We start from the raw sequence: 15,260 nt of genomic DNA on the forward strand, positions 1-15,260 counted from the left end.
CAACGAGGTTAGTTTATCATTATCATCTTCATTTTTTTTTTTTTTTTTTTTTGAGAAAGAACTTAAGGAAACTTTATTAAACTTGAATTGCCAAATTGGCTACATCATGTTCTGCTATAGAGCGTAAGGAATAAGGAACTTCCTCCATCCATGCTGTATAATTAGAAACATGAATCGAAAATCTAGCTAAACTGTATGCTAGTTTATCACAATTCACACACAAAGAGGGGAAAATCATTACCATGGGAATGATCTTTCGCTATTTCTAGGATCAAAAGCCCAACCCAAATCATATCAAAAAAAAAAAAAAAGCCCAACCCAAATCTTTTTAACGGGGCTAGTCTAAAACTCAAAACTTTTCATACTCTTGCTTGTCGAGCCAGTAGCACCTGACCTAACCTTACCATCTAATGCTACAATCTTGATATCAATGCAGAAATATAACTCAACAGGAGCTATATAGAAACACAAATTTTCACAACTTTGCTAAGATAGGAAGTTGCAATTGGAGCAATATCTATATAATATGGGCCTATTATAAACACAACTTTTATTATGCACTAATTATATAATGTCAAATTAGTGGTTGTGAAAAAAGTAGTAAAAAATCGTCACTAGATTTATTATTATAAGTCACTGATTAGTTAATGAGGAAAGTGGTTCGGAATACATGTCTTGATCTCACACATTGAAGGACTGCTTGAATCACCCGAACCTTATAAGCTTTCAAATTCATAACCCTTTTATCATTTATCTTTTAGAAACCACAGGGCTTTAATGGAAATTACATGACCAATACTCTCATTTCATGTCTTTATAGCAGAAGAGTGATAAATTGTTTTAGAGCAAAAAACCGATTTTGGTTTGGCATCATGTGATCATGTAATCAAAACAAAACAATCTAGATTAGTTGAGATGTAAATACTTTTTTTTTTTTTTATGTTGTTTTAGATGATGTATATATGGCGAATTTTTTTTTTTTTTTTTAGTAATGCGTCTGTATGGATTTATACCTGGATAAGATATTGCATGTCCCAAGCTTTGCCTACATAATTTTGAGTATTAAAACCAATGACTCTTAACAGATCTGAAGGGACAAAGTTTCTCTCCAAACTACTTTGAAAAGAAACACTCCAAACTCTTATTAAAAAATTAACATAGTTACATATTTTGAAAATCTAATTATTGAATTGCATCTACTTTATGTTTATTACGCATATTAAATTTTGTTCAAATAAGATGTTATTTATCATTCAATCCAAAAACTTATTTTTCATGCATAATTTAAGATTACAAAAATTTGAAATTTAAACTTTTGATTGATGACATAAGTATTGATCTTTGATCTACTTAAATTTTGTAAGCATGAAGAATATAGCAAGAATATGCAATCTAATGATAAATTTGTCAAAATTCATATACAAAAAAAAAAAAAAAAAATATAAGAAGAGTTTGAAGTGGTTCTTTCCAAATTAGTTTAAAGAAAAACTTTGTATGATTTGAAGCTGCTCTTGCCACCTACTTTGTATGACCTCATCAAAAAGTTTTGAAACCAATGAGCTATAGCTTTTATGACACTTCTCCTCCATAATAATGGATTGGAGGGTGAGGTCATTATTCAAAACCCACAAGGTGTGTGTGTGTGCAACTTACCACTACAAATTTAAAAAATGTCAATCTGAAATGTAACTAATTTGAGTAATTATTTAGAAGAAAATAAATATAATAGAAAGAAAAATTTGGAAAGGATATTACCAAAAAAAATAAAAAGAAATGGTTTCAATATCTAATTGGAAAGAATATTACCAAAAAAATAAAAAGAAATCGTCTCAATATCTAATTGAGAGTTTAAAATTAGCCCCACAATAAAAGAAAATAAATTGGCAGTGAGAGGACCTCACATCAAGCACAACAGCCTCCAGGCAATCAGGGCACGTTAGCTTCAACCTCTAGGCAATTGGCAGTGAGAGTATCATTCATACTACATATAGAGGCTAGACTTTCTTCATAAGGAAAAAGGCTTATACTGAAATCTGAAGCAGCAAGTTCAATAGTTTCGTAGGTTTTGCTTTTGATATAAAAAAAACGCCATCCATCAATCAACTCTGACCATATTAGTAATTTCCCATGTCTGAGGCATTGATATTGGGTATAATATAGGGAATAATCAAAATCTAGTTTGAAATCCTTAGAAAATAATGTATATCGAGACTCCCATTGATGATCCTCTACCATCATATATATCTCAAAAGATTTCTCATCATCAAGGTCGTTGAAGTCAATTAAACACAATTTCCCTTCAAGTTCGGACAAGTTGGGCAAAATTTTATCATAAATTTCTGGAGGTGGAGTGATTTTTCGGACTGTTTCATCGGCCACATCAAATGCCAAAACCTCAACAAGATGGGTACGATGATCGCAGAAACCCATCAGGTATATAGTGCCATTCAAACATACTGTTCCTCGTTCGCCAAGATATTTATATTGCGGGAAATCATCGATGATCCTCCATGAATTTGAAGAACTTCTCACTGTTATTACTGCAACCTTGACCTTAGAAACTGGTTTTTTTCCACAAAAATCTTGAAAGATAATGATCACTTTATATTGATTTATCAATGAAGAATATCCAAATCCAGTTTCATAAATCCTCCTTTTCGTATCAGGACAAGGATGATGAATAAATCTGGGGAGGGTAACAAACTCTCCAGTGCTTGGATTACAAACATAAAAATCATCATCATCGGATAGGAAGATCAAACCATTAATTGAATATCTTACACTCAAACATCCATCGATGGCAGATATGTTTTTTATCATCAAAGTCTTTATCCCACCTCCTATTTGTAAAGAAGATATTTCATAAGGAATCATAGTTTTAGAATCATAGTCGCGGGCATGAGGACCAGTACTAAGTCCAATGCCAATCCCAAAAGAGTTTTTCCTTGAAAGCTTAAAGTACAAGTCTATGAAGTCATCATGGATTAATACATACCAGGCCTTACACACGGACTTCAATCTGAGGACGTAACGCAGTTGAAGCATTAAGAAAATATTGAGGATGATTTGATGTGGGATGGAATCAAAAAAACTTCTGCCTGTTTCTATGGCTGCTTTTCTTTTTTCTTTAACTTGAAACTCAGCCATATTCACACAAAGAACACAATTTACGAGAGAATAGAGAAGCCTATTCAAATACTGCGGCACTTATCCAATTGAAAATATCCGTATTATATATATATATATATATATATATGCTTTAGGTCTAGACGTAGTACAAGTCTTACACGAATAAGGAATACTATTCTTAATAAGTATGTTAACGGCTTGATAACTATTCAATTGGAGTCCCTTTTAATTATTACGTGATCAACACAAAAGTATAACTTAGGATGGAATAAAACATTCAAGGCTATGATCCTATGTGGCACAAATTGATGAACTCAAATTTAAGCTACCAATTATAACAATACGATATATATTCAACGTATTTGTTTTTTTTTTTTTTTTTTTAAAAGGACAAATTACTTGGCCAATTTCTCAAAACTCTCTCTCACTAGCTAATATGCATCCAATGTGCTGCATTCTCAAATTTTACGTCTAATATATTAGTTACTCCATTATTATAATCCTAATGAGTAGGACACCCAGATTCACATGAATTTTACGTCTAATGTAATAATAATATGCATCCAATGTGCTACATTCTCAAATTTTACGTCTAATATATCAGTTACTCCATTATTATAATCCTAATGAGTAGGACACCAATGTATTAGAACCTCTTTCCCTCTTTCTTGTGTATGTGTTTGTTTCTTTAAAAAAAGAAGAAGGGATAATTGTCCCATATTGTTTAAGAAAGCGTGTTGTGTGTAGTATAACTTGTTTCATCCTCCCTTAAAAGTTGCCATGACTTTTGAGCGGAGTTGTGGTGTGCCTTTGCGTTAGAACTCATTTCCCTCTCTTATGTGTGTGTGTTTGTTTCTAAAAAAAAAAAAAAAAAAAGTAATCGATACAGTTAAGAAAAATTGGAAAATAGAGATGATAGACCGCAAGTTCTTCGCATTTCCATGGAGTAAGGATAAATCACTATAAAAAAGGGGGTCTATACCGCGTTTACAACCCAGGCCTAAGCGGCGCAGCAACAGCCCCCTGCGGGTTTGTAGCCGCGTTTCTATAACCGCGGCTATAGGCTTCGGGTCTATAGCCGCATTTTTTAAAAATGCGACTATAGTCAGCGATCTATAGCTGCGTTTTTCAAAAACACGGCTATAGGCCCTCTTTCAGCTACGTTTGTCAACCAAAGCCTAAAAACTATAGCCGCATTTTAAAAACACGGCTATAGCTTCTTCTTCTTTTTTTCTCTTCCCTCTTTTTTTTCTTTCTTTTCCCTGTTATCACAACTGAAGAATTTTTCCCTGCTATCACAAGTTCCCAACACAACACAACTTATCCCAACGTCACAACTTCCCAACACAAGTTCCATAAACAAGTTTCCAACACAAAAATTGCCAAAATAAACAAGTTCCCAACATCACAAAAAGCCACAGCCACAGCCAACAACATCATAAACAACCAAACCGGCTATTAACAAAAATATATATACAGACGTTTGTTCATGTCTATTCACAAAAAACTTTACAACATGCTTAGAATGACAACATGTTGTGAGGCCTCAAGAGTTTCCTCAATGGCATTTGGCTCCATTTTGACATACGCTTTCTTGTCCACTTCATGGTAAAATTGCACAAATTATTCTTTGTCAAGTTAAACTTGCCAAATTTTTGCTTGCAATACATAATACTCTAAACATGAGTTCAAATTCAAACATTTGTATCAAAAGGCATGATCATGGAACAATTTGGTAGAACAATGTTATGAGGGAAAGAGACATAATTTGACATTATTTTTGCCTAATTATGGAGTGATTTCGCTTTTCAAATGCCAAAATGGAAGGGAAAAAAATTATTTAGAAATAGGGAGAGCTCATTTGGATTAAAAATACAATACAACGAAAATATAGTACCACGAATCAATTTCTGCCCCATATCAATTATGTTGTTTCCATCAACTTAGTAACATGAGAGGAAGGTTAGCTGTAGTTCAACTATTCGTTAACAAGAGTAGTGTAGTAAGTTGTGTAGTCAATTTATCAGAGTTAAAACATAGAGAGAATAAAAAAATCTAGTCAAAACTTTCAATTCAATCAAGTTCAGCAATACATGGATCAGATTGATAATGAGAGCTATTGTTTTTTCCCTTTACATTACCTATTTTGCATGTGTCTAGTCATGGAGATGTGCATATGCCAAGCAAGTGTGTTCTTCATGTTTCAGGTGCCAAATAAGAATGCGATACTCTAGAGTAGTCACTATATCAAAACCCGAGCAAGTAGAGGCTATTCCTTGGAGAATCATGAAGGCTCTGGAAGTAGACGAATGTAGAGGTACCGATTCTTCTCTATCGACAAATGCCTGCAAACCCATATCAAAATCATTGAATCAAACATCAACCCATTGTCAATTAAAACAATATGATCTGTACATCTAAAAATATCTTTGACATTTCCTCTGACAATTTTTTTTCTATAGATTAAGCCAATGAGCACACATAAAAGTAGTAAAGCAACTAGATTTCCCCTACTATGCAATAAAACAAGTCAAGCAAGATATGAAAGCTATAGCTAAGCCCTACCTATATAGCTCAATTATCAAGCAACAGAACTTATTAAAGAATCTAACACGCAGCAATTCCAAATTCAATAGCAAACATGGAAGACAAAAAGGTACTAGAAAAATATATGGGAGTTCATTAAAAAAAGGTATAAATGGGGGGTTGGCCAAAGAAGCACAGTTCTGAAACAACATTCTACACAAAATGTGAAAAGTTAAGACTTTGAGAGTACACAACAAAACCTATTCTAAAACCATCAATTCTCTACACCAACATAAGATAGGAACCTGCCAATGACAGAAATGTAAGCAATATGAATATTTATTTCCAAATTCAAGAAGTGAACCTTTGTGCATGCTATGTTTATCAGAAAAATAAGAACATGGATGAAGAAAACTGGTGGTGACCTCTTTGTGCTTGTCATACTCTAAATTTGGTTTCAAGTCTTATCGGGATCTTGTACATCATCTTCACAAATCCTACTCATCACTAACCAATAAGGTATTGTACTAAGCCGGCATTGCAAAATAGTTGGTGATGATAGAAATATCACCAGAAGGTTTACAATATGGTCCATTGGGCTCCCAACCAATATTACACAAAACTCCTTAAGTGTTGCTCATAGCATTTAACTAAGGCCAAATTGCAAAAAGACTTATCAAAAAAAAAAATTGCAAAAAGACCCCTTATGGTTTGGGTCAATTTCAAACAGACCCCCTCAAATTTCAAATTTGTGCCTTTTTTTTTCTTTTTCAATTTTGTGCTATTGACCCATGATGACAAAATTGACCCCTTCATCTCATTCAATCATGTGCACTGTGGGGTCATGGATTTTGGGATTTGGCCGAGAGCATGTGGTTTTGGCCGAGAAGCATGGGTGGTCCGAGTCCGAGGAGTACTATCTCCTCGGATAAAGCCAAACGCAAATCTTGTATAAATCCTAATGATCAAGGATGACCTTCCAAGAAGTTCTAATGATAGCAACGAGTATCATGAACGTACAAGAGGGATAAGGACTCAAAAATATCTAAGGGAAACTGCTACCACCGCATTAATGAGGAAGTGACCTCTGAACAATATTATGGCAGCCTTACAGCCACCCCAGAAGACTTTTAGAGGGGGCTGATGGGACAACCATCAACTGTCCACATGTAGTCCACGTGTAGGGTAAGGATGAAGGGAGAGAGGTAATATAAATAAGGGTAGAGATCCCAGAGAAGGGGATGAAAAAAAGGAGAAGAGAAAGCACTATAGCAATCTCAACAACTCCTGTAACCATGGTCATCCAATATACGCTAGAACAGTGCTCTTCGGATTGTGTCGAGAACCAACTTTCTCGCACAAACCGAGTTCAATTCTTGTTGGCTCATCATCCAAAATCATATTAACTATTATCCAAGCACTAAAGCCTAGCTCTTTGACCCACTCTCTACACATTTATTGTACTGGGTTCACTGGGCCAAGATCCCTTACATTTTGGGCTTGGTCTGAAAATTGTGTTCCCACATGCACTGCATGTGACACTTTGTTATAATTTTTTTTTGGGTAGAACTTAATTAAAAAACTCAATTTTAATATCATTTTAAAACAAAAATGTAATGAAATACTCATGAGAATTATAATTTAATAAAAACTCCTTTGAAAATAAATTTTAAAATAAAATATAAGCTTGGTTAATAAGAAACGAAAGAAAATTAAAGGAATATAATTTTGAATCAAATTACAAACTTTTTTGCTAAGATCTAGCATTGAATCATGATAAAAATATTGATTACAAAAGCAAATACTGCCACCTCAATTCCCCCCCCTCTCTCTTTGATCAGTTTGAAATTGACCCAAATCTAAGGGGGTCTTTTAGCACTTTGGCCTTCAATAAATTCCTTTCAATTGCACTGATATGATCAGTTATGATTAATCAAACAATGATATCTCATATATTTACCATCAGATTTGGTATCAAATCTATTTTCTGTTATCTATTTCAAAGGAAGGGATCATGCCTTAACTAATATAGATGACAATATGCAGCAAAGCAAAACAAACAAACAATCAATTAATCTAAGTGACAACTCCAGAACCATGGTATATGAAACTGCGCTTGAAATTTACCACTCAAGTGTGTGTGTGCTTGCATGTGTCTCTGTGTAAATCATGCCAAATAAAATGCATATGCATACTTTATTGTCAATGAGGCTGCACAAAATGATGATGACTCCATGCCAACATGGCGCAAGTAAAACCAAAAAATTTACAAATAAAATTATAAAATCAAATAGGAAGGCTATTTGCTAGAGTTTTTACCCTATGGCTCTGCCCATTATGTGGTGCCGCTAAAGCAAGAGCTGACCAAGAGCATACAGAAGTCTGTCATCCACATAATTATTATCTCCTGGGATAGAAAACAATATATAGAAAGGGAGAACATTAGGTTAACAAGATGACCCTTCCAAAAAAAAATACAGCAGTAATATCATCAATTAACATTTAAACTACAACAGATATAGTAAGGGGAAAGCAAGAACATGTACTATGATGCTAACACTAGCCCATGTATAATGATACCAAACCACCTCCAGAAATAACTTTCATTTAAGGAACCTGGGGAGTGGGGATTACATAAGTAACTCAATTAATTCTGAACTAAATGTTTAATTTTCCAAAATTTGGTACCTTTACTGAGGGCATCAACCTCTCCAGTATCTTGTCATTCATGGACCTGCAAAAACATTAAACTATTAAAACTCACTAAGCAACACAGTAATGAAAGTTAATACTTTCTAATGAAAAAGTCATAAGCTCAGTGATAAGCGAAGTACGCGAAAGGTAAATAGAGTCGGTACTAACTATTTGACAACATATTATTTCTTCAAAGCATTGCAACTCAGCTCAACTCAACTAAGCATTAGTCCTCACTAATTAATTTGGGAAAGAATCCATCAACAACACCACCACCACCACCTACCACCACCATCATCAACAATAGCACCACCACCCAAACCCACCACCCCACCACTGTTGAACCACCCAAATCAACCCAACAAATCACTACAAACCCATATCAAAATCACCCAAATCAACCCACTACCACCACCACCAATCCAAACACAACACAACCCATTGCCACCAAGCCAAACACCTACCACACCGGGACCAAAACCCATTGCCATCAAACCCATACCAAAACCATCCAAGAATCAAACCCATAGGAAATTTTTTTTTACAAAGGATCAAACCCATTGAAATCTCCACCACCAATCTCTGACCTCCACCACAATCTCCACCGCAAACTCCCTACCACCAAGCCAACCCATCAATCAATTCATCGGTCTCAACCCACATTAGCCACCACACACACAACACCGAACCAAAAACCCACCACAGGCCGATCTCCACACCTCTACCACATGCCGATCTCCTTCACCACGGGCCGAACTCCAAGCATCATCTCCATGCCAATCTAAGAGAGAGGAAGTAGTGAGAGAGACCGAGACAAAGTGAGTGCCGAGAGAGATCGAGGAAGGTTGGCTTAAGAAGGTGAGAGATCGGGTTAGATATCAGAGAGTAGTTTAGGGTTTTATTTTTTTTATATATTTATTTAAATTTTATACTAAACCTAAGCCGCGTTTAATCAAACGCAGCTCCACAGATGGTTAGAGCTACGTTTAGTTAAACGCAGCTCTAAGCATCCTTAAGCTACGTTTATTAAACGTAGCTCCACAAATGCTTAGAGTTGCGTTTAATTAAATGCAGCTCTAAGCATCTCTTAAGCTGCGTTTCTTAAACGTAGCTCCAAAGAAATTGAATAAAAAAAAAGTTTTGGAAAAATGGGGTGGAGAGTCGCATTTTTAAAAACGCGGCTTCAGTCCTAACCACTTAAACGCAGCTTCCACACTTAAAAACGCAGCTTCAGGGGAGGTCTATAGCCGTGTTTTTAAAACGCAGCTATACGTCCAGGGTGGAGTTGCGTTTTGTAGAAATGCGGTTCAAAGCTGACCCTGTAGCTGCGTTTTTGTAAAACGCAGCTAAAAAACGCGGCTTAAAAGCGCGTTTTTTGTAGTGAATATTAAATCCTTAAAGCATCACCAATATTTTCAAGCAACAAATTATTAAAATGATCTTGCCCCCTCTTTAGCAACAAATACATGAACCTAGGCCAATTTTTTTTAGCACCTAGGTTTTCTTTAGAGGGGAGGGAAACTTCTGAAAACTACTAACATTTTTTATATGAGAGATTTGAATTATATACATCTCCGTTTAAATATGGAACTTTCACATACCACTTTTCTTAAGTGGTACCATTATAATAGGCCATGTCAACAACGGAGAAAAATGTTATATCCCTAGACTTATTGGGAAGAGAAGGGGGAGGGGAGTGCACAGCTCTTCATTATTCTTTTTAAATGGAAGAATGTAAAAATCTTTTTCTTTTGAGCTAGGCTCAACAACAGGTTTAGGATGGAAATTTAGATCCGACCCGCGAATACCCGGCCCGACCCGACTTTAATGGGCCGAATTTTACCTGGCCCGATAAAGAATAGGGTCGGGTATGAGTTTTTAAAAAAAAACCCGAAGCGGGTCCGGGTTTTATCAAAAACCCCGAAACCCGACCCGGATATAACCCGGTTAGGTGAAATTACAAAAACCCCCTCTTATATAAATGAAACCCTAAGCCAGCCCCTCTCATTCCATTTTCACCCAGCCGCCTCTCACTTCATCTTCACACCCTCCCTCACGCCCCTCAGCCCCTCACCCCCTCACGCATAATCACACAGCCACGCCTCAGGCCCTTAGCCTTGCCTCATCACAACCTCACGCCTCAGTGCCTCAGCACGCAGCAACGCCTTAGCCACTCCTTAGCCACGCCTTATCACGCCCTCACGATCACAAGCGCATGCAATACAATCGCTGATTCGTCATAGCCGGTATATATATCTATATATCTCTCTCAATCTCTTTTTTTTTTTTTGTGTGTTTTGTTTGCTTTTAGCATCTGGGTTTTGTGACAACATGGTTTTAGCACAAGGTTTTGAAATGGGTTTTGATGACTTTGTGATTTTGATTGGTGCCATTGTTTTTTTTGTTTGTAGTGGTCGGATTTGGCAAGAAGAGGGGACCCAACTCGTTCGAGAAGTGAAGCGGTTGAGTGTTTTAGGTTAAAGAATTTTTTGGGCTTCAAAATTTTTTTTATTTGTCAGATTTGGGCCCAAGAAGGTAAACGGGGCCCGCGGGGAGGGTTTGGGTCTCGGAAAAAAAATTCGATTAATAATCGGGTCGGGTCCGGGTCACGGGTCTTGGCCCGTGGGTCGGGTCTAGATATGCAAAAACCCGGCCCGAACCCGACCCGTTGCCATTCCTAAACAGGTTTGACACTAATTAATTTTTCAACTTTAGTTTTAGATTCAACTAGTTGCTCTTCTAAACTCTTAATTTTGTCTAACTGAGATGAAAATTGATTTTTTAAATTCTCATTCAAATTATAATTTTGCAATCAATTCATCTTTTTCAAGTTTGATCTTTTTATATTTAGCTTTTAATTTTGTAGAACTTTTAAGAGATTTCAAACAAAATTTATAAAGATTACAATAGACATCTTGAATATCATCATCATCGTTCAACACAAGATCATGCAGATCAAAACAATCAATAATTTCCATGACAATAGAGGTCAAGGATTACACTCAGAAAATTAATCCAATCAAAGTGTACCTGCTCTGATACAACTTGTTGGGAAATTTAGGCCTCAATTGATAGAATTAATAAATTTTAAACCCAAGTTGTTAATTAGATCTATTATGAATAAACCTTGTTCAAATTTACAAACATCAATTTTAGGTCAAAATTATGCACAACGGAATAGTAAATAAGACAAGATATGATGACCTAGGAAAATCAATGAAACAAACTAGTTTCACAGTAAAAATCCTGAGGGAAACCTTCTAAAAAAAATCCACTATAATAAAGAGAAGTTTCAAATCTAGTACAAAACATTTGTTCTTAGACTCTGCAATCGCAGTCAATGAACTTACAACAGAATCCTACTACTGATTTAGAACCTTTGAACTCTTCAATGTATGAACTCTCCACCCACAATCATAGTTGGAACCTCCAATTGGCTTCAAGAACCTCTTGAAGGTTTTCCTCACAGCAGCAAGTCTGTGGTGGTTGCTATGACTTCAGCTTCTTTTCCAATCGAATTTTAAGATTTACTTTGAAACTCTTTGGCTTTATGAAATAGAGAAAACTTAGTTACAAAACCCTAGCCACATAAATGGAGTGTTTCTTATTGGCTAATCCTTTGACAAAACGCACTTTACTTGTAATTGGGTAAATCTAGGATGTGCTTAATGTTTCAAGGAATAAGGTTTCAAGTTCAAGTGTTAAAGCCATGCAAGTCTGTCCAAGAATCAAGTAATGAAGTGTTGGTTTTTAAAACTTGATAGCTAGTATCTATCGAGATTTAAAAAGCTGTCTAAGTCCGAAACTCGACAGCTTCTTGACAGATAGGGTATCTATTGAAAATTATGAAAATTAGATTTTCAGTTCTGATTTCATTCCAATCCGTGAGTATGTGTTTGAGTTTTCTTTTCTCACAACCCTAAACATATATAAGAATTATTTTAAGGGTAGTCACATTGAACACAATCGCACAAGTGTGGAGCAAAGTGTTGTTCATGCAAATTGTGACTAGAAACCTAATTTGCCCTAGTTCTTCCTTCTCTTAACGAAACTGTTGTATTTGTATACCGTAGGGTTTTGTGTCCAAGCAACTTTGTGATCTTCATCGTGTGATGAATTGAAGAACTTTGCAGCTAACATCCTTCTTAAGTTGGTGATCAAGTCGCGTATTGTGATTCAGACATTTATTGGTTAGTCATGTATTGGGAGCTGTGCATTAAAATGAGAGGTTGTTACTACAGAACAAGTCTAATTGGGTATTGGGGTAAGGGTTCAACTGTAGGTTGGTATAAAGTACTGGGATTCCTTTACTTGTATCCGGTGAGATTTTTGCCTTGAATGTTTTTCCCATTCGAAAACAAATCACCTTATCAAATTTATTTTTCGTTGCATTTTATTTTAGTTGGTGATTTGTTTGTGCTGTCATGTACATTGCATATTAATTTTATTAATTAATAAACTTGACTAATTAATTAATTAATTCATCACAAGGAGTCAATCCATTTTTAGCCTATCATTTCTCTCTCTAAAAAGCATTCTAATAGATGGCTTATGATGTCTTTTAAATATCGATTTAAACAGATCTCAATTCGGGTTTCAAACGAATAAGTTATGGGTTTTTTCGCGTTGCTGATTTTTGCTGATCCACGAAGCTTGATCGATCGAGAGGTATTGAGACTTCTATCGAGGAGGCAGTAGGTTTTGAGCTTCTATCAAGAGGTATCGAGACTGCTATCGAGGTACATGTTGAAAATGTGTTTTTCTTAAGCTTTTCTTGAGCAAACTTTGCATTTTCAACTTGGACTTCAATTATAACTTTAAAACACATCCAAGCTTTGAACTCCATGACTAAGGCATCATTCATGGAACTAGTCACCACTGGCTAAATAGCTTCTATAATCCTAGTTGCCTCAGTCCGGCCATTTCATTGAAAGATTGAGTGGAAGTACCCCACGACTATCTCCTCCATAATCTGATCCTTCTCTTGCCATACCCTAGCTGCATCGCACAATCCTTTTATAGTATTACGTTGAAACAGATGAGATGCCCTTGCATGGAAGAAGCCAGTATTATGATTTCTACTAACCAAGCATGTGTTACGAGACCTTTGATTCCACATTGTACTTTCTGCATCAAGCCACATATTTAAATCTCTACGAACCTCAAAGATTTCCTTCTCAGTTTGTGTTGTTGTCTATTGATATTCCATCTCCTGTAGTTTTTTTCGTAGACCCGCAATTTTCCTCCCCACAGGCCCAAACTCCACTTTATTCCAAACCTTCAACCTTTTACTGCATCTATCAATACAATTGTTAAATTGATATTTTCCAGTCTATTCAGACCTTCTTGCCACGAATCTACCACCACCTCATCACATCTAGGATCTTTAAGCCAAATAGCCTCAAACTTGAAGGGTTTATGGTGCTGCCCACCTGAAGGGTTTGTGGTCAAGAACTTAAATTGTAGACTAGAAGCACACCGCCTGCTCGTGGAGGACCAAAACAACCAAAGGCACAAGCAAAAATAGAAAAAAAAAAAGGCAATAAATTCATTAATGGCACTGAAAAATGATGGGTGGTGGGATGAAAAAGACAAACAAGACTTCCAAGTTCCAACCCCAGATAGGCAGGGGTGGCTTTATTTATATATATAATTATATTTAAATTAGCATGTTTTGTCTACTCTATAAAAAAAAAAAAAAAATTGACTATCTTGACTTAATAATCTTAAGAATTTGGATTTAATAAAAATAAGAATAATGTTAGGGATATAATAAAATGTTACAACAATTTTACAATATTCTTAAATTAACATGCTAATTCACACATGTTTTTTTTTAATCCCTAATTTTTTTTTTTGTGCTAGTCTAAGAATTGTTGTGCCTCTAGCATTACTCACAAAAATAATATTGGCACCCCAAATGTAATCTTTAATCCCTTAAGCAAAAAAATAAATAAAATTTCTAGTAACAATAAAAATGAGTCAAAATAATATAAAAAATAGCCCCAAAAAAGAACAAGATTAGAAAAAATAACACTATATTCAAGAAAAGCTCATTTAAAAACAAAAAAAATAAGAACCCTAATCATTCATATTCCTAACTTGTACCATCTATTCCATAAAAATAATTAAATAATTCCTAATTTCATTTTTTTTTAAAATGTTACTAAGAGAGAGATTGTGGTTGTGAGTTTTCTTTGGTGATGCTCGGAGCTCTACTCTTCAGCAACTTTGTTTGCAATCACAACATGTATCATTCGTTTCTCTCTCTCACTTTCTCCATTTTTTTTCTCTATCATCATTTCAAGCTCTTTCTCTTAATCTATATATATATATATATATATATATATATATATATATATATATATATATATATATATATATATATTGTGGGGGGCAAAAAGATCCTGATGGGAATGTGGGCCTTTTGGGCCGTGTTAAGGAAGGCCTGCTCCTGGGTTTAGAATTTGTTAGCACTATGGGTCGGCCCATACGCCGAGGATCCGAGGATCCAGCCGAGGGTGAACTTACCCTCGGATGAACACCGAAGAACTCGGGATTTCATAGTAAAGATTAGGGGATGACACGGTTAAAGCCAATGGTTAAAAGGGGGAACCCTAGAACGCCCCAGAAGCACCGGTGTTGAAGAAATGTCAAAGATAAAGGCTGCTACCTCCACATTAAAGACCCTGCACCTACCACCCTGGCCGCATTTATGGGGAAGTGACACCTGAACAGTGGAAGAGAAACTTCTAGTTACTATTCAAAGGCACTGAGAAAAGAAATATCTAGGCTAAGGGGGAGGTGAGGCAACACGTGTACAAAGTATTCAAAAGAGTAGTATTTAAAGAGCAATCTAAGACAGAAAAAGTGGACGGACTTTTTGTAACCTAAAAAGAAAAAGAAACAAA

The 15,260-nt window shown here is 35.6% G+C and overlaps 1 protein-coding gene and 1 long non-coding RNA gene across 2 annotated transcripts; both read right to left on the reverse strand.

Annotated features, from left to right (window-relative positions):
• Window positions 1–1,926: 1,926 nt before the first annotated feature.
• Window positions 1,927–3,147, reverse strand: LOC142633055 (F-box protein At1g30790-like). Its single transcript, XM_075807334.1, has one exon. It carries the CDS (start codon window positions 3,145–3,147, stop codon window positions 1,927–1,929), a length of 1,221 nt encoding a protein of 406 aa, XP_075663449.1.
• A 1,229-nt stretch (window positions 3,148–4,376) lies between these two features.
• On the reverse strand, window positions 4,377–8,389 carry LOC142630506 (uncharacterized). The gene is made up of 3 exons (XR_012843326.1): window positions 8,344–8,389; window positions 7,975–8,062; window positions 4,377–5,474 (listed from the first exon to the last, which is right to left on the reverse strand). It is a non-coding gene; the product is annotated as an uncharacterized LOC142630506 (long non-coding RNA).
• Window positions 8,390–15,260: the final 6,871 nt, after the last annotated feature.

The sequence above is a fragment of the Castanea sativa genome, chromosome 4, assembly GCF_040712315.1.
Source record: "Castanea sativa cultivar Marrone di Chiusa Pesio chromosome 4, ASM4071231v1".
Taxonomy (NCBI): Eukaryota; Viridiplantae; Streptophyta; class Magnoliopsida; order Fagales; family Fagaceae; genus Castanea; species Castanea sativa.

Bases quoted from the DNA above. Each gene is read 5' to 3' on its own strand.
- LOC142633055 (XM_075807334.1), bottom strand. From the start codon at position 3,147: ATGGCTGAGTTTCAAGTTAAAGAAAAAAGAAAAGCAGCCATAGAAACA.